Source organism: Poecilia reticulata, linkage group LG18 (genome assembly GCF_000633615.1).
Source record: "Poecilia reticulata strain Guanapo linkage group LG18, Guppy_female_1.0+MT, whole genome shotgun sequence".
In the NCBI taxonomy this organism is placed as follows: domain Eukaryota; kingdom Metazoa; phylum Chordata; class Actinopteri; order Cyprinodontiformes; family Poeciliidae; genus Poecilia; species Poecilia reticulata.
In genome coordinates, this window is record NC_024348.1 from 21,881,815 (window position 1) to 21,904,179 (window position 22,365).

The 22,365-nt window shown below is 44.0% G+C and overlaps 2 protein-coding genes across 3 annotated transcripts; one reads left to right on the forward strand and one right to left on the reverse strand.

Annotated features, from left to right (window-relative positions):
• Positions 1-1,457: 1,457 nt before the first annotated feature.
• On the forward strand, positions 1,458-8,875 carry cyp17a2 (cytochrome P450, family 17, subfamily A, polypeptide 2). Its single transcript, XM_008436161.2, has 9 exons — positions 1,458-1,980; positions 2,606-2,726; positions 4,890-5,028; positions 5,612-5,841; positions 6,162-6,248; positions 6,357-6,572; positions 7,428-7,597; positions 7,669-7,772; positions 7,843-8,875. The coding sequence occupies exons 1-9, from the start codon at positions 1,655-1,657 to the stop codon at positions 8,106-8,108; spliced, it is 1,659 nt and encodes a 552-aa protein (XP_008434383.1). The 5' UTR covers positions 1,458-1,654; the 3' UTR covers positions 8,109-8,875.
• Positions 8,876-9,237: 362 nt separating this feature from the next.
• On the reverse strand, positions 9,238-22,187 carry LOC103480949 (mucin-2-like). 2 transcript variants are annotated; one of them, XM_008436159.2, is made up of 5 exons: positions 22,016-22,187; positions 19,530-20,017; positions 17,966-18,127; positions 15,396-15,600; positions 9,238-14,610 (listed from the first exon to the last, which is right to left on the reverse strand). In XM_008436159.2, the coding sequence occupies exons 2-5, from the start codon at positions 19,672-19,674 to the stop codon at positions 12,882-12,884; spliced, it is 2,241 nt and encodes a 746-aa protein (XP_008434381.1). In that variant the 5' UTR covers positions 19,675-20,017; positions 22,016-22,187; the 3' UTR covers positions 9,238-12,881. The 2 variants fall into 2 exon arrangements, with proteins under 2 accessions (XP_008434381.1, XP_008434382.1); XM_008436160.2 differs by lacking the exon at positions 22,016-22,187 and adding an exon at positions 20,635-20,655.
• Between the last annotated feature and the right edge of the window lie 178 nt (positions 22,188-22,365).

The following is a 22,365-nucleotide window of genomic DNA, read 5'->3' on the forward strand; positions in this document are numbered from 1 at the left end:
GACAGATGATGGGGAAATGTGTGTGTGGGCGCTGTTGCCATGGCGGCGTGCCTCCGCCGGCTGCACACACAACGCCACCGAGACGCTGAAGCGTTCGGACTCTGGTGGCGTCAGCCGCGCCGCTGATTCACACGTTTCTTAAAGTTAATGGATCAGTTCAGACGTTAAGATGGCCGCCATCAGGGAAACGGCAGCAGGAGAGAGAGAGAGAGAGCAAATGTTCAGGCTGGACTAAATTTAGCTACAAAACCCAAAATACCAGCTTCACAAAGTCTGAAATGATTCAACAGGAATGCATCATGACTGAGAAATATCCAAACCGAGCATGAAAATAGAAACTATGAACTATGAACGCACCGATCCAGTTTCATCACTTCTGATGCCGATATCCGAGCATCGGACAGAACCGACGCAGAAAAACGACTGAACTGATTTAAAATGCTCATTTTCTTAAACTGAAACATGAATGTATTTAATAACTCTGCATCAGTGCAGCACAATTAGCAAACATGTAAAACTTTAATTTATTCAGACTATTTAGGAGAATAACAGCAAATTTAATATAAAAAATAAAGAATCTGACACAAACAAAACCTTAACTACTTTTGGTGAAACATGACAATAAATTGCAGCAAACCTGTCAAATGTATTAGAAAGTTAAATTAGGAATCCTAAGTGTAATGTAAAATAAATAATAAATCATGACATAAAGCATAGAGTTATCAGGAACATTGTCACTGATACCCAATCTAGAATATGTTTCAATATCAGGATCGATACAGTTATTGATATCAGATCGATGCTGCTCCAGCTGAAACCGCCAATACAGATTCCTGAACCAGAACCACAGAAGAGAAAGACCCGTTCAACTATCTAACCGGGTCAGAACGGTTCTAATGGGAAGTTTTTCTGATAAATGAATGAAATGTCAGAAACAGTTTTTATGCTTCATGAAGAGAAAAACTGAAAATGAAAAACTGAACATTTATATCTTCGGTCAAAGTTTTGCTAAATTAAGTCCAAATCCAGGTAATAAAGCCTAAAACCATCAAAACCTTTACCACATAAAACCAAGTTCAAAATGGATCAGAACCACGACGCAAAATAAACATAACAAAATGACACACAAAACAAGAACTAAACTTCAGAACAGAACAAACATGACGAGTTTGATTTATTCCTGAGGCAAATCAGCCCAAAAACAGCTTTAAACCAAACACCTCAGACTAAAACGGGTCAAAACCGTCCAGAACGAACCAATAAACCGGTCCAGAACCGGTCCAGGACTAACCAGGTCAGACCGGGTCAAGGTTCTTCTGTCTCACAGGAACCTAAACCGTCTCCTTCACTGAGTCGGGAACGAAAACCTGGTCAGAGTCGACAGACCTGGACGGAGCGGCGGCTGTTCTCCTTTAAGGTTTCCATGGCAACCTGTGGCATTCAGCCTGATAACACCAAGGCCACCTGATGAAGGAAAACACACACACACACACACACACACACACACACACACACACACACACACACCGTCACGGTCAAACATCTGTCATAACAACACGCAGGCGTGACCTCTGACCTCTCCAAGGTTCCTCCCTGGCTGGTTAAAGTCAGGGTTCTTCGTCGCCTCCTCATTTTCCTCTTCCTCGCTGCAGCCATGCTCTCCGCTCTGCTGTCCTCTGCCCCACCACCCCTCGTCCTCTTCCTCCTCTTCATCGTGGTTCTGCTGGTTCTGTTCTCCCGTTGGTCCGGTCAGGAAGCTAAACACCAGAACTCGTCTGGTCCGGTCCGGGGATCCAGCCCGGTCCAGGGATCCGGCCCGGTTCGGGGCCCCGGCCCGGTCCAGGGACCCGGCCCGGTTCGGGGCCCCGGCCCGGTCCAGGAGCCCGTCCCCTGCCTGCCTCGCCTCCCGGTCCTGGGCAGCCTCCCCTGGCTGGGCGGAGGTCTTCCTCCTCACCTGCTCTTCACCCGGCTGACCTACAGGTGAGTCTGAGACGCTGCAGGGCGGGTTGGTTAGCAACTGGTTACTGTAGAGAGGACTAGTTATCAGTGGGAATGCTGGTTAACCACAGGAATGACTCTTTGGGTTTGGATTGAGCTCATATTTAATGGACTAGTTTGTGTTTAGTTAATCATCATATCTTGAGGTACTAGTTAATTTTCATAAAATGAGTCAGTCTTTGCCATAGTTTGACCGATTAATGTGTAGATTGATTAGTTAACATCTGAAAACTGGTTGTTTTGTTGTCTCTATTCTAGATAATCCCACAACTAGACTACTAGTAATCTTTGGGTTGGTAGACTTGCTTAACGAGCCTTTATGACTAATAGTTTGTTAAACTCTTTTTGGGATTTCTGCTCAAAATGACGAGTTTAGACCTGGATCTCAACTGAATCATGTTTAATTTAATATTTGTAAGACTAGTTAGCTTCTTAAACCAGTATTTAATGTGGAGGAAGGAAGGAAGTTCAGGTAGATACGGTCAGGATTCTTAAATCTGAATGGTTCCGTTTGAGGATTACGAGATTTTCAGGAAGAAAACTATAATCCTGGACGGTAATCTGGTCCTAACTGATGATGACCTTTGACCCTGTGCTTGTTTCTGAGGTATGGACCTCTGTTTGCGCTCTACCTCGGCCCTCACTACACCCTGGTGGTGAACAACCATCAACACGCCAGAGAGGTGCTGCTGCAGAGGGGCAAGGACTTCGCCGGACGTCCCGACATGGTCAGAAACGGCGACAGCTTTTAATGAAAACCCACCGAAAAGTTTCCCTGCAGAACCTGAAACTCTGATCTGGACCGGAGTCACGTCTCAGGCACTTTCCTTTGGAAATGTTCTGATTATACTGGATATTTTAGGCAGAATAAATTTAGGTTTTTAACTATTAAGAAAATAAGACTTTTATTGTTCCCTGTGGAGTGAATCACTCTTTTCATTTCTTCTTTTCCTTTAGTACATTTTCCTGCAGCGCCCCCTGGTGTCTTAACATGGCACTTCAGAGATTTTGACTCCTTAAAATATATTTCTAATAGGTTTTGAGCAATTATACATGCAGAAATATAGCAGTAATCGTTTATAAGGGCTAATGTTTCATTTTTCATTTACAGTTTCCAGCCTTTAATCCAGTTTTAGTTGGGAAACAGAAAAAGTTCAAAGCTGAATCTAATTTTAAAAAACAGGAGAAAATTCAATTTCCATTTTTGAATCTTATTAATCAACAACCTGGGAGCCAGTTTTAACTAAACATGCTAAAAATGCTGATCAGTTCTGCATGCGAGTATAAAATGTGTTAAAGTGGACATAACATGCTTTTAAAGCCCTGTTTCACATTTAAATCAACAGTTACAAAGTCAGCTAATGCTAGCTTCAATAACGTTACTGAAGGTTTTACAGAACAAAAAGTCTTTATGTGATAAAACTATTAAAAAGGGCAGGGCGTTGTGTACTCAAGATGCTAGCAGCTAGCACACAGTGCTAACATTAGCAGAAGGCCCGATGCTACTGCTAGCAAAACAACGACTGGGTCATGATGTCATAGGCACACAAATTGATGTTTTTAAAATCATTTTTGTCGCCACTGCAAAATCGCTGCGAGAAATAAAAATGGCGGATTAGCGAAGCTGGTTAACCGGAAGTCGTTGTTTAGACCAGTGGTTCTTAACCCCAGGGGTTCGGTGGAGCCTCTGCTGGAGGTAAAGACTCACCTGTGTAAAGTCGTGATGACGCCCCGCTTTGTCATCACTTGCTGCAGAGGATCACGTTACATTGCTTAGCCAATCAGAGGATCACGTTACATTGCTTAGCCAATCAGAGCTGCGGAGGAGCTCTGATTGAAGGAGCTCCACTCTCAGCATGGATTTGAACTTGTGTCTTTATTTACTTCAGCAAAACTCACAGTTTTTACCAAATGCTGTAGCTTTCGGTGTACTTCTAAATCTGCTTCTTAGTCGCATCTTTTCGGGGTTGCTACTGCCTCTAGTGGCGTGGGGGTGGTAACACAACTAATATAATTACATTACTAAATCAGAATACCGCAANCAGAGGATCACGTTACATTGCTTAGCCAATCAGAGGATCACGTTACATTGCTTAGCCAATCAGAGCTGTGGAGGAGCCCTGATTGGAGGAGCTCCTCTCAGCATGGATTTGAACTTGTGTCTTTATTAACTTCAGCAAATCTCACAGTTTTTCCAAATTCTGTAGCTTTCAGTGAACTTCTAAATCTGCTCCTTAGTCGCATCTTTTCGGGGTTGGTACTGCCTCTAGTGGTGTGGGGTGGTAACACAACTAATAAAATTACATTACTAAATCAGAATACCACAAAGTATTTATTATTTATTATTAATTTTTCATTCTCTTAAGAATGTAGAGCTACTTAAATGATCTAAAGACCTTAAAGTGGTTCCAGTTTCTCTCGATGGCCAACCTGTTGAAACTGTGGCAGATTTTAAATACTTTGGGTCGTTCCTGGACAGTCAGATCAACTTTGCTGAAAACACTGAATATAGTYTGAAGAACTGATCTCAGAGACTCTACCTTTAAGAAGACTTGGTGATCATGGGGTGATCACTAAGTCTTGAATTTGGGGGGGCAGGAGGGTCATATTTTATTTATCACTACTGAAGGGTTCAGTGAAGGCGCATATGAAACTGGTGGGTTCGGTACCTCAAAAAAGGTTAAGAACCACTGATTTAGAAGTAATAGTTCACAAATAATAGTGAACAAACGGAACAATCTAACCTGAATACAATGTAAAGACGACTACGCAGCACAAAGAGAGACTAAATTAAACTGTTTTGCTCTCCTAGAGGTTCTAATTATACACCAAAATGAACTTAAGGGCTAAAAACCTGATGTTATGAACTGGGCTGTATCCTTTCTGCACAGGTCACCACCAACCTGCTGACCCGCGGAGGAAAAGACATCGCCTTCTCAGACTACTCTCCTCTGTGGAGGTTTCACCGCCGCCTCGTCCACAACTCCTTCACCCTGTTTGGAGAGGGAACCAGCCGGCTGCAGGACATCGGTACCGTCCAGAACCTCCACGTTTCTGATGAGAAAAACAAGCTTCCGGGTCACAGCGACTGATTTTAACTGTTACTGCTCTGCAAAGTCTGTCAATACTGTATATCTTTTATTGAAATTACAAAAATTAAGACATTTTGAGATTATTCACAAAAATTTTCTAGAAATAACATGGACATTTCTGAGGTCCAAAAAGTCAAAATTTTTGACTTTACGAACTCAGAAAATTTAAAAGTTTATCTTAGAGAATTCTGAGATCAGTTTCAAAGTTATTTTAGTTTTTTCTTGCAAATTTTAGACTTTTGAAGCTCAGAAATTTCCTTTTTTTTCCAGGAAAATGACTGAGAATAATCTTAAAATTTGAGAGTTTTTTGGTGTAGTCTCGTTTTCCACAATGTCCCTGGTCCATCGTTATAAAATACGTAGAAAGCAGCGTTTTAAGAAAGCCTGGGAAGATTTTCATCAAGAAGACTTTAAACATTTAGAAACAAAGACAATTATCTTTTAAAGTTAGTAACTTTTCATGACCGTTTCATGTTTTATCCTTAAGTATTTAGACCCCAGTAACATAAACGTCTGTGCAGTTCTGTCGGCGGTGGACGGGCTCTGCGTGGAGCTGCTGTCCCACGGGTCGCGGGGCTTCGACCCGTCTGCCGCCATCACCAGGGCCGTCACCAACGTGGTCTGCACCCTGGTGTTCAGCAGCTCCTACGGCCCCGGAGACCGCGAGCTGCAGGAGGTGATCAGCTACAACAATGGCATCGTGGAGACGATCGCCAGGGGCGGGCTGGTGGACATCTACCCCTGGATGAAGGTGCGACTGGGGAGCCAGAGGAAAACCAAAACTGTCCCTGGGCAGAAGAGAAAATAATACGACGGCATGTTAGGCACATTATAGAAACAAAATGTGAGAAAGTAAAAGTAAAAAAGGTAGAAATTTTGAAGTTAATTCACAGAAATTTTCTAAAAATAAAGAGAGTGAATTGCAACCCCTCATTAAAATCCATAAAAACAAACTCCAGCTGGTTGATGCAGTGGATGCAAGTGAAACTTTAGCTGAATTTTAAACATCTTAGTTATTTTCTTCCATTAAATCTGTAAAGCTTTGACTCCCAGCCTCTTCCTGTCCTCCAGGTGTTTCCTAACAGGTCTCTCAGTAAACTGAAGGAGTGCATCACCGTGAGGGACCGACTGCTGACCCGGAAACTGGAGGAGCACAAGGTGGTGAAAACCGTTAAAAACCACCAGAGACCAACAGCTCCCCCTACAGGCCACAGCGCTTATTACAGCTCTGAGCTCTTTTTCCATTGTCTGTCTGGTGGGTTGCAGGCGGCACTGGGTGACGGTGACCCCCGTGACCTCCTGGAGGCCCTGCTGAAGGGTCAGACGGGCAGTGGGCGGGGTCAGAGGTCACATGGGTCAACAGAAGAGGGGATAACCGACGACCACGTCCTGATGACAGCAGCGGAGGCGTTTGGAGCCGGCGTGGAGACGACGTCCACCACTCTGCTGTGGATCCTGGCCTACCTGCTGCACCACCCCGAGGTCAGAGGGCAAAAGGTCACTTCTCAGGACGTTTTGCTCACAAACTGCATTTCTGTGGCGTTGTTCCACCAATCAGAGCGCGCCATGAAAGTGATGTGAGCAAACAAAAATTTACAGTGTTGAGCATTAAAAATCTCAAACTCGGTCGCTCCTTGTGTATGGAGCACCAAAAAGGCCAAAAAGGTGATAAGTCGTCCAAGTCAAAATACTTCAGGAAGTGACAGAAATTACCAAACAAAATGCAAGATTTTAGAAAAATTTACATTTTTGGACATTTTTCTTTTTCCATTTGCACTTCTACTGCCAGCCAAAGTGCTTAAAAAACACCCAGCCATGTTTTTGGCAACAAGATAACGTTTTTTGGTGCCATTTCAAAATCCTCCCAATTGTTAAGTCATGTTGGGTTGCCCTGTTACCTAGCAACCCAAGCAGAGCTCCAGCACCTCTGGTCAGCTGGTTTTCCCACTGTATGTGCTGCTTAATGGCTGCAGGAAAAGACAACCGTTTCTTTGTTGATTTATCATCCAGAAACCTCTTGTTGGTTGAGCAGGAGGCTACACTTCTACTTTTCAAAGATGTACTGTGGTGTAATTACGCATCTGTATGCATCTATTTTCACCTGCGAGTGTAAAGGTTGAGTTGGGCTGAGAAAAAATGTAATGAACATGTTTTGTAGCCCATAAATCCATCCTAACTTGGTCAAGGACAGGTAAAAACACAAATACGGCTAGTTGGTGGATTTCCGGTAGTCCGGTAGCGTTTCAGTCCGTCCCGATCAACTCGTGTCGGTTAGAAACCGATGATGACCTGGACGCCCTTCAGGTCTCGGTCGTTACTTCTGGGTTTCCATCGCAGGTCCAGGAGCGCGTGCAGAGGGAGCTGGGTGAGAACGTGGGCGGTGATCGTGCGGTGAGCGTGTCTGACCGCGGCCGGCTGCCGTACCTGGACTGCGTCATCAACGAGGGCATGAGGATCCGACCGGTCAGCCCGGTTCTGATCCCGCACACCGCCATGAGCGACAGCAGGTAGGTCCGATCGCAGGGCGCAACGTGGAAAAGCTCACAGAGTTTCTTAAAAACCCCGTTTCCTCTCTCAGCATTGGCGGTCACGCTGTGCGCCGCGGGACTCGGGTTTTGGTCAACATGTGGTCGATTCACCACGACCCCCGGTTCTGGGACAAACCGGACCTGTTCAACCCAGGTGACCCAACCGGTCTATCAAAACAAACCCAACAGAAACGTCGTTCAAACCTTTTTCTCTCCTAACATAGATCGTTTCCTTGACGACAAGGGTCAGCGCGCCGCACCCACCTGCTTCCTGCCGTTTGGGGCGGGACCTCGGGTCTGCGTCGGCGAATCGCTGGCCAGGCTGGAGCTTTTCCTCTTCCTGTCCTCTCTGCTCCAGCGAATGAGCTTCAGGCTGCCAGACGGGGCCTCCCCACCCAACTTGCAGGGGCGTCTGGGTGTGGTGTTACAGCCGCTGCCTTATAAGGCGGCAGTCAGTCCACGCCCAGGTTGGGAGGGCGGGGCTAAATGAAAAGGGGCGGAGCTTACAGCCAAGAAAATAAAGCTACTTTCTAGTTACCCTTTTCTGAATAAATGGAAAAGAAATATTACAACCTTTTCTCATTGATTTACAGTCTGACTGATCCGATTTCTTTTTGTTAAAAAACAACAACTTTCTAACAAATGGTTGCTTAAAATATATATTTTTTTGATTTGTAAAATATTTCTTAGCAAGACTAAATTACTGATTCTCGGCTAACTTGTTGTCGTTTAGCATCACATCTTTCATCAGGGTTTCTAACATCCCTGGGAAACATTCCTGCATTTAAATTTTGGGGTGGGGGTTTGCAGGGGCAAAGCACAACCCATGTATTGAGGCCTTAGTCCTCATGCTGGTGGTCACAAGTTCGATTCCCGGCCTGGTAACACCTGCCGCATGTCTTCCCCCTCTTTCCTGTCAAACTGCTATCAAATAAAGGCAACTAGAGCCAACCAAACCTTCAAAATTTGGTCGTGTTGAATTTAAAAAAGTGAATTCTTTATTTTTCAATATTAAAATCCAACATCCCCCCAAAAAATCTTTAATTTGACATTAAATTCAGTCATATTCAGATTAAAAGTCCTGTTTTTGAACATAACCTTTACCTAGATACTAAACACTTTTTTTATAAAGTCCACATCTGTGTATTTAAAATATATAGATTGGTCTGATGTAATATTCTGATCTTAAATGTCATGTTTTCATTAGCCATAAGCACGAAATCACCATAATCAACAAATAAAGGCGTGAAAACAGTCTGAGTGTTTTCTGCTTAATGATGGAGTTACTGAAATGAACTTTGCAATAATTTATCAAACATTTATTGACTTAAACTGTAGCCTGCATGCGATTTTACCGTAAACAGTCATCCCCTTCAAAATAAGAGCATGACTATAAAGTTCTAGCTACTTGAATACTTTTTTAAGTTGACAACCAAAACTGTATTGAATTTTTTTCACCTGAAAGTTTACAAAACAGTCGAGTAAATTAACAGAATTTATCTTGAATTATTTATTTAGGGGAAGCTAAATATGCTAATCATTTTCAAATTCAATTAAAATGAGCTCTGGTATAAATGTGGTGCTTTAGTGTTTCAGTATTAAACTTACAGACAGAAACGTTTTAGATTCAACAGTTTTATTATATTTCCACACTTTTAGAACAGGCTGGTTTAGTTATGTCACACATACGTACAAACATTCACACACACACCAATTATTACCTCTAATACTAGTTAGTGCTCCTGTCGTTTGAATATTACAGGATTTAAATCTTTTCTAAATCCTCTCCCACCGACTGACAGCCAGAAACGCCAGTGAGGATATGAAGGTGGAAAAAGACAAATTAGTTAAAATCCTGTAAGCAGAGGGAAGGAACTGGACAGTCTTATAATCCGGGTCAACTAAAAGAGATCAGATCCAAACTGGTTTGACTAGCTTCACATTTTAGGGTCAAGAAACTGGCCTAGTCAAACCAAACCAGTCTCTAAAACCAACCAAATTAACATTTAATCCAAAAACTGTATTAAATGTTTCTTTAGTTTCTCATCCAGTTTGGTGTTTTCCATTGAATTCTTTAGAAAATGGAAATTGGATTTATCATCTCCCAACACCTGCTGTGGCAGAATAACAGAAAACAGGCAGAACCAGTCAGGTGTTACTATATTTAGCCTTGAATTCAAGAAAAGAAATCTACATTTTCAGTGAAAATCCAGTCAATGTGGACATAGTAACATAGTTCAGTAGAAATAAGTAATTTAGACTTTTAACAGAGACATAAAGACAGGATTTCCCAAAGCAGGAAGTCCTGGATCAGCTGTAATCTGTCACTTTACCTTAAAAACGCCTCGGAGCTTTTGGTCAAAACCAAGACAGAAAAGACTCACTGGGTTGTTTCAATCCTTTTCCGTTAAACATCGGCGCTCCAAGCCGTTTCTAACCAAACCCCAATCATCTCGAGCTGATCTCAGGTCTGCTCAGCCTTTGGGAACCCAAAGTACAGACAAAGTTCAAACAACTCCCAAGTCACTCTGCTATAAAGCCACAGTCACACAGAGCAAGAACAGCTCTAAATAATGCTAAGTAGTAACAGTAGTCAAGTAGAAATGGCACTCGGAAACCAATGAAATATATAACGTTATAAGTTCAGGTAAACAAAAAACACCGTCAACCACAACATCAACTACAACATCAACAGCTGGGCGTCGCTCTAGAAGCCTCCAAGAACTCGTCGTTCTCACTCCACCGGTGCCGACGTTCAGCCAGAAGCATCTTCCTCGGTCTGTCAAAGTCCCAGGACCAGATATCTGGATCCGTCTCCGTCGTGAGCCGTTTCTGTGGCAGGACTTTGTGCCTTTAATGGAGTCCTAGCAGCTTAGCGCTCATTTGGATCATGTATCGGTGGCTCTGTTGAGTTATGCATGAAGGTGTGGATCAATGCAGCATGAACACAGGGTGTAAGGATCAACCAGGCTGAGTCTCTCTCCATTCACTAAGGTTGGGTGGATGATTTCCTGGGGTGATGAGAACCTTCACTTTTCCTCAAACACAGGCCCGTTTAGCTTTACTGCCGGAGGAAACATCTAAATGTTTCATCAATCTGCTGACATCACTGATCTTTCTCTCACAACAACCAAAGATTTGGACTTTTTAAGACATGCTCCTACATCAATGGACATTTCTGAAACAGGAAAGCACGGGTGAATGGTGAAACCTACGTTATACCACATATTCACGTAGAACCAGTGGCCTGGCTCATCAAGGTGTAGCCCTGTGCCCTCAGTGGCCGGTAGAGACGGACACCAGCCTGTCCCTCATGGCCTTGTAAAGAAGATGGGTGGATCGTGTCACTTCCTCATAGACTGGGTTATGTCTTGACCATGTGTTGGACTGGGAACCTTCTTCAGGTGTCTCTTGTCCGTTGACCTCAAGAAACCAACGCCCTACAGTAGGATGGAGCATTTTTTCTTTCCTCAGTTGAACAAAAATGCATCTAAACACTTTTCATCAGCCTCATTTGTAAACTTTTTTGCACCAAGAAGAAAACTCCCAACTTTTCTGAAAAGCGTTGGGAGTCACCAGTAAAGTGCAGGTGGCTGTTGACCCTGTGGCGGACTGGCGCCTTAAGGTGTACCCCTGCTTCCCACACTGACCGGGAGAGACAGACACTAGGCCATCATGGCCTTGTATAGATGATAGATGGATGCATCATTTCCTAATAGATTGGATTATATCAACACATTTCTTGACGCTGTGTTGGACTGGGAACCTGCTGCAGATGCGTCTCTTATCGTTTGACCGTAGGAGATAAACACCAACCACCTTCTACACGATGAAACGCTTTTCTCTTCAGAGTTGCTCAAAACTGCTTCTAATAACTTTTCATCAGATATCGGTCTGACCTTTTCCGTCCCGACGTTTCCGACGCTGCTTTTTCACTTTTCTCTGGGTTTATTTATTCTTTTAGAATAAAAATATTGCTCTTCATCTCACTTCTAATTCCAGATCCTACGGTGAGCTGAAACACGGCAGCATGTACAAAACAACTACTAACTGCTTCGTTGATAAAATATACTCCATCTTTGTGTGTCACAAAATATGTACACTGACTTGTCTATCAAGCTCACAACGTACGAAACACCGACCTAAAAATAAACCAAACTCTTTAAACACGTTTGCCGTGACTTATTCTTTTAAAAGGCCTTGAAATGTCTGTCTGCTCTGCAATTTGTTTTGCACTATTGTTCAAACCTGCTAAAGTTAAGGACGTAGGAGGGGCGTTTATGAATGAAGAGATCCAGAAAGTGACGGAGATCGAGGCGTCTACGGCGTATTGTTTGATCTGACCTCATACTCCGAGAAAGAGACAAAGACGGGACGATGACACGCTCCGCCTCTGCTCTCTTTGGGGCTTTGTTTCGCTCTAAAAGCAGCCATTGTTTGTTTACATTCATGTAAGAGCTTTTCTCTGCTGAGATGTCGACGCAACACCAGCCAAGCCGAGCCGTCCGCCTTGAAGTTTTCCACTCGCTGACTGCAAACCTAACTCTGCTCTGCTGACAGACCCAGCCATCAAACCCAGTGAATCAGTCTCCCCTCCGTCAATCAGGCGCCGTGAATCATCCACCTACACCGGGCTCTCTTCCTTTTTCAGAGCAAGCCAACTTGTTCCCGGCACATTTCCAAACCTCCGTCATCATCCAAGACGGCAGTGGAAGGTATCGCCGCCTTCCGAATGCTCGATTCGTTAAAGATGCTCATTTATGGGCAAAAGACGGAAAGCGTCATCGGCTGCCGGGGCACGATTTCAACCTCAGACAAACACGTGTGCAGCTTTTATGCTGTATTTGCGTCACATGGAGATTGTTTCCCCCTTGTGTGCAAATTTATGTAGTTTGGATCGATGGTAACCATATTTGACTGTTAAGAGGATTTATTAAAATTTGTTGATGCGAGTCAACAAAGATTGGGTTACAGTGTGATTTAATACGTGTTAAAGAGTGTGCAGGACATGGAGATCTCTTAGGTAAGGAAGAAGAGCTCAGTTTTAGCTCAATCATCCTGAAATGAAGCATCTAGATCTGGTGAACTAGAGGCGTCCATAAAATGCCCATAAAGTGACTTCCAAACCAAATCTTTCTCCCAACACCAGTGCATTCGTCGTCTAGGTTCACAACCACGACGCTCGAGAAGCATCTTCTAAATTTGATGGCTGCCTGGCGTACTCCAGGTCAGAGCGAGGAACTGAACCATCGGCTTTCATCGGTTACACTTTCTCCATGACGATAATGACCTTCTCTTCAGGGGTTGACGTGGTGACCGAGGTGGAGGGGTTGCACGGCGTAAGTTCGTCCCCTGTGCTCATCTGACTTCTTGCGGGACAATCCACGCTATCATGCACGTCCGTGTCTCCGTCTTTCTCCTCTTCCTCTTCTTCATCCTCATCCTCCTCTTCCTCTACTCGACATCTGCACACCTCAATCCCGGAGTCGCCGGTGAGACGGCGGTGCCGATACTGGCTCTCGTCCGCTCCCATGTCATCGTCTTCGTCCTCCTCTCTGTCCCCAGCGGCCTGCTCCTCGTCTCCGTCCTCCCAGCACGCGGGTCTGGGTTCGAAGACGTCCACGCACGGCGAGAAGACGGTCTGTTTCGGTGGAGACTGAGTAGCGCGGGGCGACGGGGAGAGGGAGGACGCGTGGCCGGAGGAGGAAGCGCCTTTGTCGGACGGGTGAAGAGCGGTGAGGGGGTCCAGGAGTAATGCTGGTGCCACAAGAGGAGATCGGGGTGAGGATGGAGAAACAACCGCAAGGGGCGACGGAGAAGACATGAAACAAGTCTCAGACTCGATCGTGATTGCTGGACAAGAAGAAGAGCCGTCTACCGGAACCGGAAGGAGGGTTGGCGATCCTGATCCAGAGCTAAAACTAGCCTGAACATCTGAAGGCAATGGTGCGAGAAGGTTTGACTCAGATGAACCACGCAGCTCTGGACTCGGTCCAGAAACGTTCACAGTCAAAACTAGACAAGAGTGCTGGGAAGGCCCTGACCCAGGGCTTGAGGGAATCTGGGCCAAACGCGACCCGGGAGATGGTTCTAAGTTTTGAGTCAATGGAGATGAAACGGTTTGCGCAATCGTACCTGGGGTGAGATTTAAATGTGTTGGTTTAGGAATCAGAGGGGCGCCAATAATGGCTGAAGTACAATCAGACAGCAGTGGTTCTTGGTCCTTTGTCGGGTTTGGAGACGCTATAGTTTGGGTCGGGGTAACAGGTGCATCGGCTGGAACAACGCTAACATCCTGATCAGGAGTTAGAAGGCTGGCAGAGTCTGCTTTCAAGGCCAAAGTTCTGAGAACGTCTGGAGACGGTGCTGATGGCGTCGAAGCGGCACTGGGTGGATCAAAAGTTCTCGAAGAATCAAGAGTCTCCAGAGCTTCGAACGGCCCACAGCAGTCAGAGGGGTTAGCTGTTGGCGTGGGAGGCCCTGACAGACTTCCGGTTCTCGTGATTTTACTGGAGGGGAGCTGGATGGCATCGAGCCTCGGACTGGGGAGAGGACTGGAGCTACCGGTGCTGAAGATCGGAGAACATGGAGGAGGCATGTCGAGCTTTCCAGGAGACGAAGCTGCAACGGTGAGGGTGACCTCAGAGCCAGGTGAGGGCTGAGACGGCGCTGCCCTGGTAACCATCGCCACGGTAACAGTCTGGCTGGGGAGGGAAGAGTCCGTGGCGGAGGCTTCCTGAGCGCCGACGTCTTCGGCGCCCTCGATGTCGACGGTCACCGCGGCGCCCGGTCTGTCAGAGGCGAACCGGGCCTCGCTGGCCGCCAGGCAGCTGGCTGCAGCCGCTATGGTCTCCATGGTGACGTCAAGGGTGAGGGGCGTGGCCTCGCTTGGCGTGGAGCCGTGGCTTGTGTCGGTTTCGTAGGTGATGGGCGCTGAGAGCGAAGAGCTACACGGAGAAGAGGGGCAGCAGGAGTCGCAGGAACAGCTGGAGCTGCAGACAGGTCAAAGGTCAAACGTCTGACAACAATCAGCTCAGCAGTTTAAATATGTTTTTACGTATTAGATAAAAATGTCACTATGTTGCCACAGTGGAGGACAGATTCTGCTCCCAGTGGTAACTACAGACATCATTCAGTCAGAAACAACCAATCAGAGCCAGGGGGAGGGGCTTAGTCTTTCACGTCCCAGAAGTTGTTGCTATAAACAGTAACATGGTTTTCAGCCCATTTTAATGGCAAAATAATGCAAGAACACACTCTAAAAATTACTTTAGACTCTAATGAACATTTAAAACTTGAAGACATTTTAAATATCCAAAATTAATAAACAAAACATCAAATAAGATGAATTATGAAGTTTAGTTTTAATTTATCATGCGATTAATCAATTTATTGATTATTGCGATTGATATCAATCTTAACGATATCAATCATGCTCTTGCTATGCGCTGCTCACACCCTTCCCCTTGGTCTCTGTATTCTTCCCAACAGAAAAATGCTATTGCTAGTTAGCATAGCCAACAATGACGGCGTACAAAAAGATTTTCTGTAAATTACAACATTTTCACATTTAGCTGAACATACACCAGGGTGATTGACAGCACTAAGACCCTCCTCCTGGCTCTGATTGGTTGTTTATGGTCAGGACTGGTGCGTTTCTTCAGAGGACAATAGTAGCTCAGGGAGGAAATACCAAACTGCCACAATGTGGTGGCAGTTTTAACAAATATGTAAAAAACCTTTTTAATAAAAGTTGCAGCTTTGAAGATTTGTCTACCTGTTGTCGGAGCTGAAGGAGGACGGGCCGTCGCTCAGCGGCCGGTGCAGCAGCGGGCCGTGCTGCGTGAGCAGGTGCGGGTCGGCGGCGCGCGGCGGCTGCGGGTATCGCGGGGTCGTAAACACAGAGCTGTACGGCGGAGGAGGAGTGGAGGGCTGGGCCGCAACCTCCTCATAAGACGGTAGCTTTAGCGACGCCAGGAAACCTGCAGAGAAACCGGATCAGAACCACCGGTAAGACAGGCGGTAGTTTGGTTATCATCAGTTCTGGAGCTTTAACACTTCTAGAAAAAATGTCTTGTTTTTAGGGAAATAATCGGCAAATAAAACTTGAACTTTTGCATCAATATCAGTAAATTATGTACTTAAAACAAGCTCCTGTATCCTGTTGAAAAGTTTTCTCCTTCAGATATTTGCATTAGAAACTGGACCAAAAATAAGTGGAAAGATTTTGTACATTTGCAGCGTGTGACGGTAACAGATCATATTCAGGTTGAGACCATCATTCCCTCTGGTTTTGTGAAACTGGACGGATTTTTGCTCTTACTTTTTAACAGTTGTCACATGAAGGCTTTTATTTTTAGTCATAGCTTTGTAATTTACTATCTTATAAATTTAGCTTATGCATGTTACGTATTTTGGGTCTCCTGGTGTTTTATTACTACTCCACTACACCAACTAGTGAATTATTTAAAATGTAGACATTTCTACCAAAAACAGTGATTGAACTGCTATAGTTGAACAAATCCAGTGTTTTGTTTTAAGCTAACATCAGCGCCGTTTTACACCGAACGGCTTTATAAACAGAGTTTGGCTGATCGATAAAGCTGCGGCAGGAAGAGTTTCATTTCTGAAAAATCAAAGCCTCTGAGCTGGAAATTTCCAGCGGTTCGTCTCTGAAGCGGATTGGAGAAGCACCAGCTGAGCGTCAGCAGCAAACAAAAGGACAAAACAAGAGCCGGCTTCATTGTGTTGACGGATGAAAAAGCCTCACATCTTTTTCTACGCTGGAAATCCTGCAAACTATTTCCAGTAAAACGGATCGTCTGCTGAAGTAATTTGAGTTAACGGTTGGCTCTAAGGTGCAGCGGGAATCAGGTCTGCCAGCTGAGAAGAATCAAACTCACGATATAAACGCTAGCACAGCCTTTACAGAACTATTCTCTCATTTCCTCTCGTTTTGCTGGAGTTTTATGAGTTAAAGCAACACAAACTGGAGCAGAAGATAAATGCTTTCTGAGTTTTAATATTTATCACAAATAAAACTTGATGTATTTGAATTATACTCCTTTTAATCCCCCAAATAAAATCCAAAGTACCAACTAACTAGCAAACTGAGCCCAACTGTACCAAGGCTAGAACGGCCTAGTCAAAGTTCTGCCTTCCCTTAAATTGAGAATCTGTGGCTAAACAGATTCTCAATTTAAGTTTTGACTCAGTCTGAGTCTCTATTCAAGCAATTATTTTAGTAATCAGTAATTCTGATGATTAATTGATTAATCAGATGTATACATTCAACCACTTATGATTATTTTATGCAATATTAAAAATAAATTATTATTTTTTTAATTTTTCAATTAAAAAATCCATCCATCCATTTTCTAACACCCTTGTCCCTCAGTGGGGTCAGGAGGTGCTGGTTCCTCTCCAGCTAGCGTTCTGGGCGAGGGGCGGGGTCACCTGGACAGGTCACCTGGGCAGGTCGCCAGTCTGTCGCAGGGCAACACAGAGACACACAGAGACACACAACCATGCACACACACACTCACACTCACACCTAGGGACAATTTAGAGAGACCAATTAACCTGACAGTCATGTTGTTGGACTGTGGGAGGAAACCGGAGTACCTGGAGAAAACCCACCATGCACAGGGAGAACATGGAGACTCCATGCAGAAAGACCGGGAATCGAACCCAGAACCTTCTTGCTGCAAGGCAACAGCTCTACCAACTGCGCCACTGTGTAGCCCCAATATAAAATAAACATTTTATTTCCTAGGGTGTGAGCATTCTTCCCAACAGAAAAATGCTATTGCTAGTTAGCATAGCCAACAAGTACAAAAAGATTTTCTGTAAATTACAACATTTTCACATTTAGCTGAACATACACCAGGGTGATTGACAGCTCACTAGAGGAATGCCGTAGTGTAAAAGATGCAACTCAGGGCTGACCTGGTGACTAATTATTGATTAACTGATTAACAATTGGATGCAAAAAGTGCTTAAAAGGATTTTATTTAACAGAATTTGAACCTTCAACAGAGGATGAAGGTTTTTATTATAATTAAGACAAAATGCTTTATTTTTGTACAGTTTTGGTTTAATTTCTGCTCTGATGCTTGTTGTTCTTGGCCTTTTTTAGAGTCTCTGTACTCCAGTTAACGATTAATCAATTTCAATCAGATTAATCAGATTAATCGTTCAAACTTTAATAAACGTTGTTGTTTTGATGTGATAAAATGAGGTGTGAATGCTTTAGCATCATGTTGTAAAGTTTGATAAGGGTTCTTTTGGAGTCCAGAGCAGAGCAGTTGTGTGTGTTAGTGGGTCAGAACCAGCAGCTGGACTCACTGAGGTCCAGCATGGAGGAGGGGAAGGAGTTGGCTCCATGGTAGGCCAGCAGGCTGATCTCTCGCTGCCTCTGCTGCTGCTGGACCCGCAGCTTGGCCCGCCGGTGCCGGTACGCGCAGCAGCAGCTGAACAGGATGAGGACGGTCCAAAGCAGCCAGAACCCTGAGGACGGTCAGAACAGAACCACAGCTCAGAGTTCTGGTTCAGGCACATCGAAGCTGAATTAACTGAGCTTCATAAACGAGAATCCAGAAGAAAAACGGGAATCATTTTGGTTGTGAGATGAAGTTAATGTTGTATTTTTATTGTCTAAAGGAAAAACACTGTAAATATTTAGCTGTTATTAAATAAAAATATTAATATATTAAACAGACAAAAAACAAATCTTGACACAATAAAACTAACAAACTGCTCTAACTGTGATCTTTAAGCAAATTACCTTTATTACAGTCTGTATGCTCCAGTTAACAATTACTAATCGATTAATCACTATTAATCAGATTAATCGTTTTAGCCCTATTCATGAGTTTACGTCCTGTCAGACTGATTTGAAGTTATTTCCTTTCCTGAAGTTAAATCTGTAATTTAAATTTTAACGGGTAAAATTATGTTTTTTAATATGACCTGGTTGGTTTGACTGGAAGTTTTATTCCCTAATAAATGAAATCATCTATTTTTATTTACTCAGACTATCTTTGTTTGATATTAGGAGTGACAAAAAACTGAAATAGCAGAAATCTGAAGAGGTAAATACTTGCTAACAGCACTGTAACATAAAGCACTTCAATAAAGAGTAAATGTTAATTTCAAGGTTTTGCTGCCTTGTTGAAGAAGAAGTCGTTCAGCATTTCTTTAATTAAAAACAAAACTTTAAGCAATAATGTTTCCTGCAGAAAAACACATATATGCTAATATTAGCATTTTAACTTTTACTAGCTTAAATACTCCTTTTGTATGCTAAACTGAGTATATCGTATGCTACTGATACCCCCATAACAATGTTAGCATTTTAGCTAATTTGCATATAAACGCTAAACTAACTTGCTTTTTCAGCATAACAATGCATATAAGCCAACATTAACATTCACACTGCTTTTAGCATACACTGCTTTCTGAAAACCAAGTGGAGAACTTTACTGTTGGTAGATTTGCTACTGCTAGCCTCCATGCTAATGTTAGCATTTTAGATAACTTTGATAATAAAAGCTGAACTTTAACCAATTAGATTCATTTCCAACAGAAAAACTTATACAAGCCAACATTAGCATTTTGCTCATACACTGCTTTTTGTATATTAAATGGAGAACATTATGTGCTACTGCTAGCCCCCATGATAATGTTAGCACTTCAGCTAATTCTAATATAACATTTCTTTTAGAGAAATGCATATGAGCTAATATTATAATTTTCATTCGTTTTAGTTTACACACTGCTTTTTGTATGCTAAATGGGTAACATTATTTGCTACTGATAGCCATGATACTAATGTTAGCATTTTAGCTCATTTTGATTTAGAGATAAACTTTCACATCAAAAGTGTAGCTCTTATGTCAGGAAAACTTACACCAGAGCTCGTAGTAGTAGGTGCAGCAGCCGGTCTCTCCACAGCAGTGTCCCGTCTCGCACAGATATCCTCCGTTAGCATTGGCTCCAGGGCAGTACCGCGGTCTCCCCAGCAGGGGCAGGCTGCCACCGGAGTGGTACTCCATCGCACCCCCGCTGATCACCCTCTGTTACGCCAGAGCCACCGCTATCCGTCTACCTCAAGCCGCTAACTCACCGTTAGCTACCTGGTGCTGGTCGCAGCCCACCTACATGTTCGAAGTGGTTTGGTTTCTAACCAAATCTCAGTTTGTTTTTATTGTCTGGCTGTTTCTAAACGCTTGGCGGGTTGGAGCTGCAGGACAGAGATCACAGTGAAGCTGCAGCTAGCCTGGCAGTGTCGGGGTCATTTTTCAGACGAATCCCACCAAGACGCTTCTGCCGCAGCAGCAGAAGGAGAGGAGCGGCTGGTGGGGCGAGACGAGATGACGGCCAATAGGACGTCCCGGACTGCGGAGAGAGAGGAAAACAACGCTTTATTGATAAACAACAACAGAGCGTGACACCCAGCCACTACTACAGCCTGTTTGATATTCATCTCTGCACCGACTTAACCTCGAGAGACACAATGAAGCCACTCTGTCCACCGCGCACACACACACACACACTCATACGTGTTTAGCTATACTTCTGGAGATCCCGTTGGAAATCATCTTTATGGGTACATCAGTAAACTCTCTGCCCCCGTCCTGGAAAAGCTGCAGAAAATAAATCTGAATGTCTCCACTTATTCCTAGACTCTACATTTTCAAAAAAGTTAATTTTTTTTTTTTTCATAAAGTACCAAACAAAAGAAGTTAAGTTTTTTTCAAACATTCAGAATTTTTATACAATTTCGAGGCGAAACAAATGATTTTTTCACAGCAGTCTGATGTTTTCACGTCCTCAAAAAGGTAAATTTTATGCCACTGCCATGGGTGGAACTAAATGGGAAACGTATCCGATGGTTCTCAAAGAGTCAGCAGCCAGAACAGTCACGCTGCATTTTATCCAACTTTTCTACATAATTGACATCAAACATGCAACATAATTCAGACGTCGTAAATCCGGACGTAATCAATACGTACATATATTGTGACGACATCGTCAGCTCCTGTTGACCAGGTTATATTTCACATGATAGCCAACATAAAAATGTCAGTTTTTATTTACTTTCAAAATAAAAACACAGAACCAGCAAAAGTTATGATACAAACTGAAATGTGATTAGCTTAAAGAAAAAAAACTAGGGTGGAAAAAGGGGGAAATATATAATAAAAATAACTAGATAAAATAAACACAAATTATTAAAATACATTATTTCCAGTTGAAAGTAAGTTTTCCTTTAAGGTGGTCAGAGCGCAGAGCAGGTAGTCCATCAGGGGGCGCCAACACGACTTTAAATTTTCAGTTTTGCCACTTAATTTTGAATTTCTTAAATTTTTTTTGCTCTCTGTTGGAAAAATTTCAAATATTTTCCAGTACTGTTGAGTTCCCGTAAGACGTTTATCTCAAATACATTTCTGACTTAAAAATAGCCATTTATTAGTTATCTGAAGTTTATTACCTTTATTTATTTTTATCTGGCGGAGGCTGCATATTCATGGTATATTTAGTGTTTAAACTGTGAAAATACACAGTTATACGTGTTTTTAGGGGGGTCTAAAGTATTTGTAGGTTTTAGCTATCGTGGTTATCGTTTCAAATCCTTGTGAAAACAGTTTGTCTGCTGTACTTCATTTAACATTTTATGTTTAAAGATTAAATGTTGTATTTGAATAGAAGCTAAAACCAGGAGTTTACACTGAGAAACAACTAAAACAAAATCCTGGGAACTTTCACTCAGGCAGAAAAACAACCCTGGTTCCTGCAGTTCGTGTTTCAGAGGGTCAATAACATCTTTGATAACATTAATGCAAGAGGAAATCTCAGTGGTATTTGAACAACACAGCGTAAGTAAATATTCACCACACTGTAATCCCAGATACAAAATGTTCCCAGCATTCCTTCCTTAACGCCACGCATGTTTAGGAATGTCTGGCTCCCCAGAGGAGCAGTATTAGACAACCTCGGCCCTCATCGGGACGTTTTTAGCAGTCGGCTGGTCCCTGAAGGGAGCAGCAGCCGCCCGGACCAAGATGTCCCCAAGCCGCCGGTGGTCCCCGCACTGACGGGGCCGCGGCGGCGTGGCGTCCCTCACCGGGCCAACTTCTGTCTGCATGCTGCAGTGCCGCACACACGCGCGCACACGCACGCACCCCCTTTGCAGACCGGTAAACATGACGGCCCACGGTCAGTGAACGCAACACACGCACGTAGGCCACATAAAGGCCACACAACCGGGGCTCTGGTTACACGCAGACGGAGCGTTTTAAAAATAACGGCGCTGGTGTCCCGGGTTGCCCAGCCAGCAGACGGCCCCCCTCCAGCCACCACCCCACCGGGATATCCACACAAAAACAGCCGTACCCCTCCATCCGGTCAGCGGGCCTCCCTGCAGCGCGGCTCTTTGTGCTCACGGCTGGCTTGGCGGAGCGTCGGCGCTCGGTTCCGCCGTCTGTCCCCCGCCTCCTCGCGCTCCCGCTTCAGTGCGACCCTCCGCTAGCCCCGCCGCCATCAGCGCCAGCGGCACGTGAAGCCCGCGCAGCTCTCTGCGGAGCACTTCCGGCCCCTGGCCTGGGAGACCTTCAAAGTAAAAGCACCGAACTCTTCACACGGTGATTTGAAAACAGTTTAAATCTGAACACCCACTGACAAAAACAAACTTAAATAAATAAAAATGAAACCAAACAAATAAAACCACAAATAAAAACATATAA

Bases quoted from the DNA above. Each gene is read 5' to 3' on its own strand.
- LOC103480949 (XM_008436159.2), bottom strand. From the start codon at position 19,674: ATGGAGTACCACTCCGGTGGCAGCCTGCCCCTGCTGGGGAGACCGCGG. The intron at 18,128-19,529 runs GTAAGTTTTCCT...GACCGTCCTCAG, and splicing joins CTACTACTACGAGCTCTGGT to GGTTCTGGCTGCTTTGGACC. The intron at 15,601-17,965 runs GTGAGTCCAGCT...GTTTCTCTGCAG, and splicing joins CTCCTCCATGCTGGACCTCA to GTTTCCTGGCGTCGCTAAAG.
- cyp17a2 (XM_008436161.2), top strand. From the start codon at position 1,655: ATGCTCTCCGCTCTGCTGTCCTCTGCCCCACCACCCCTCGTCCTCTTC. The intron at 1,981-2,605 runs GTGAGTCTGAGA...CTTGTTTCTGAG, and splicing joins TTCACCCGGCTGACCTACAG to GTATGGACCTCTGTTTGCGC. The intron at 7,598-7,668 runs GTAGGTCCGATC...TTCCTCTCTCAG, and splicing joins ACCGCCATGAGCGACAGCAG to CATTGGCGGTCACGCTGTGC.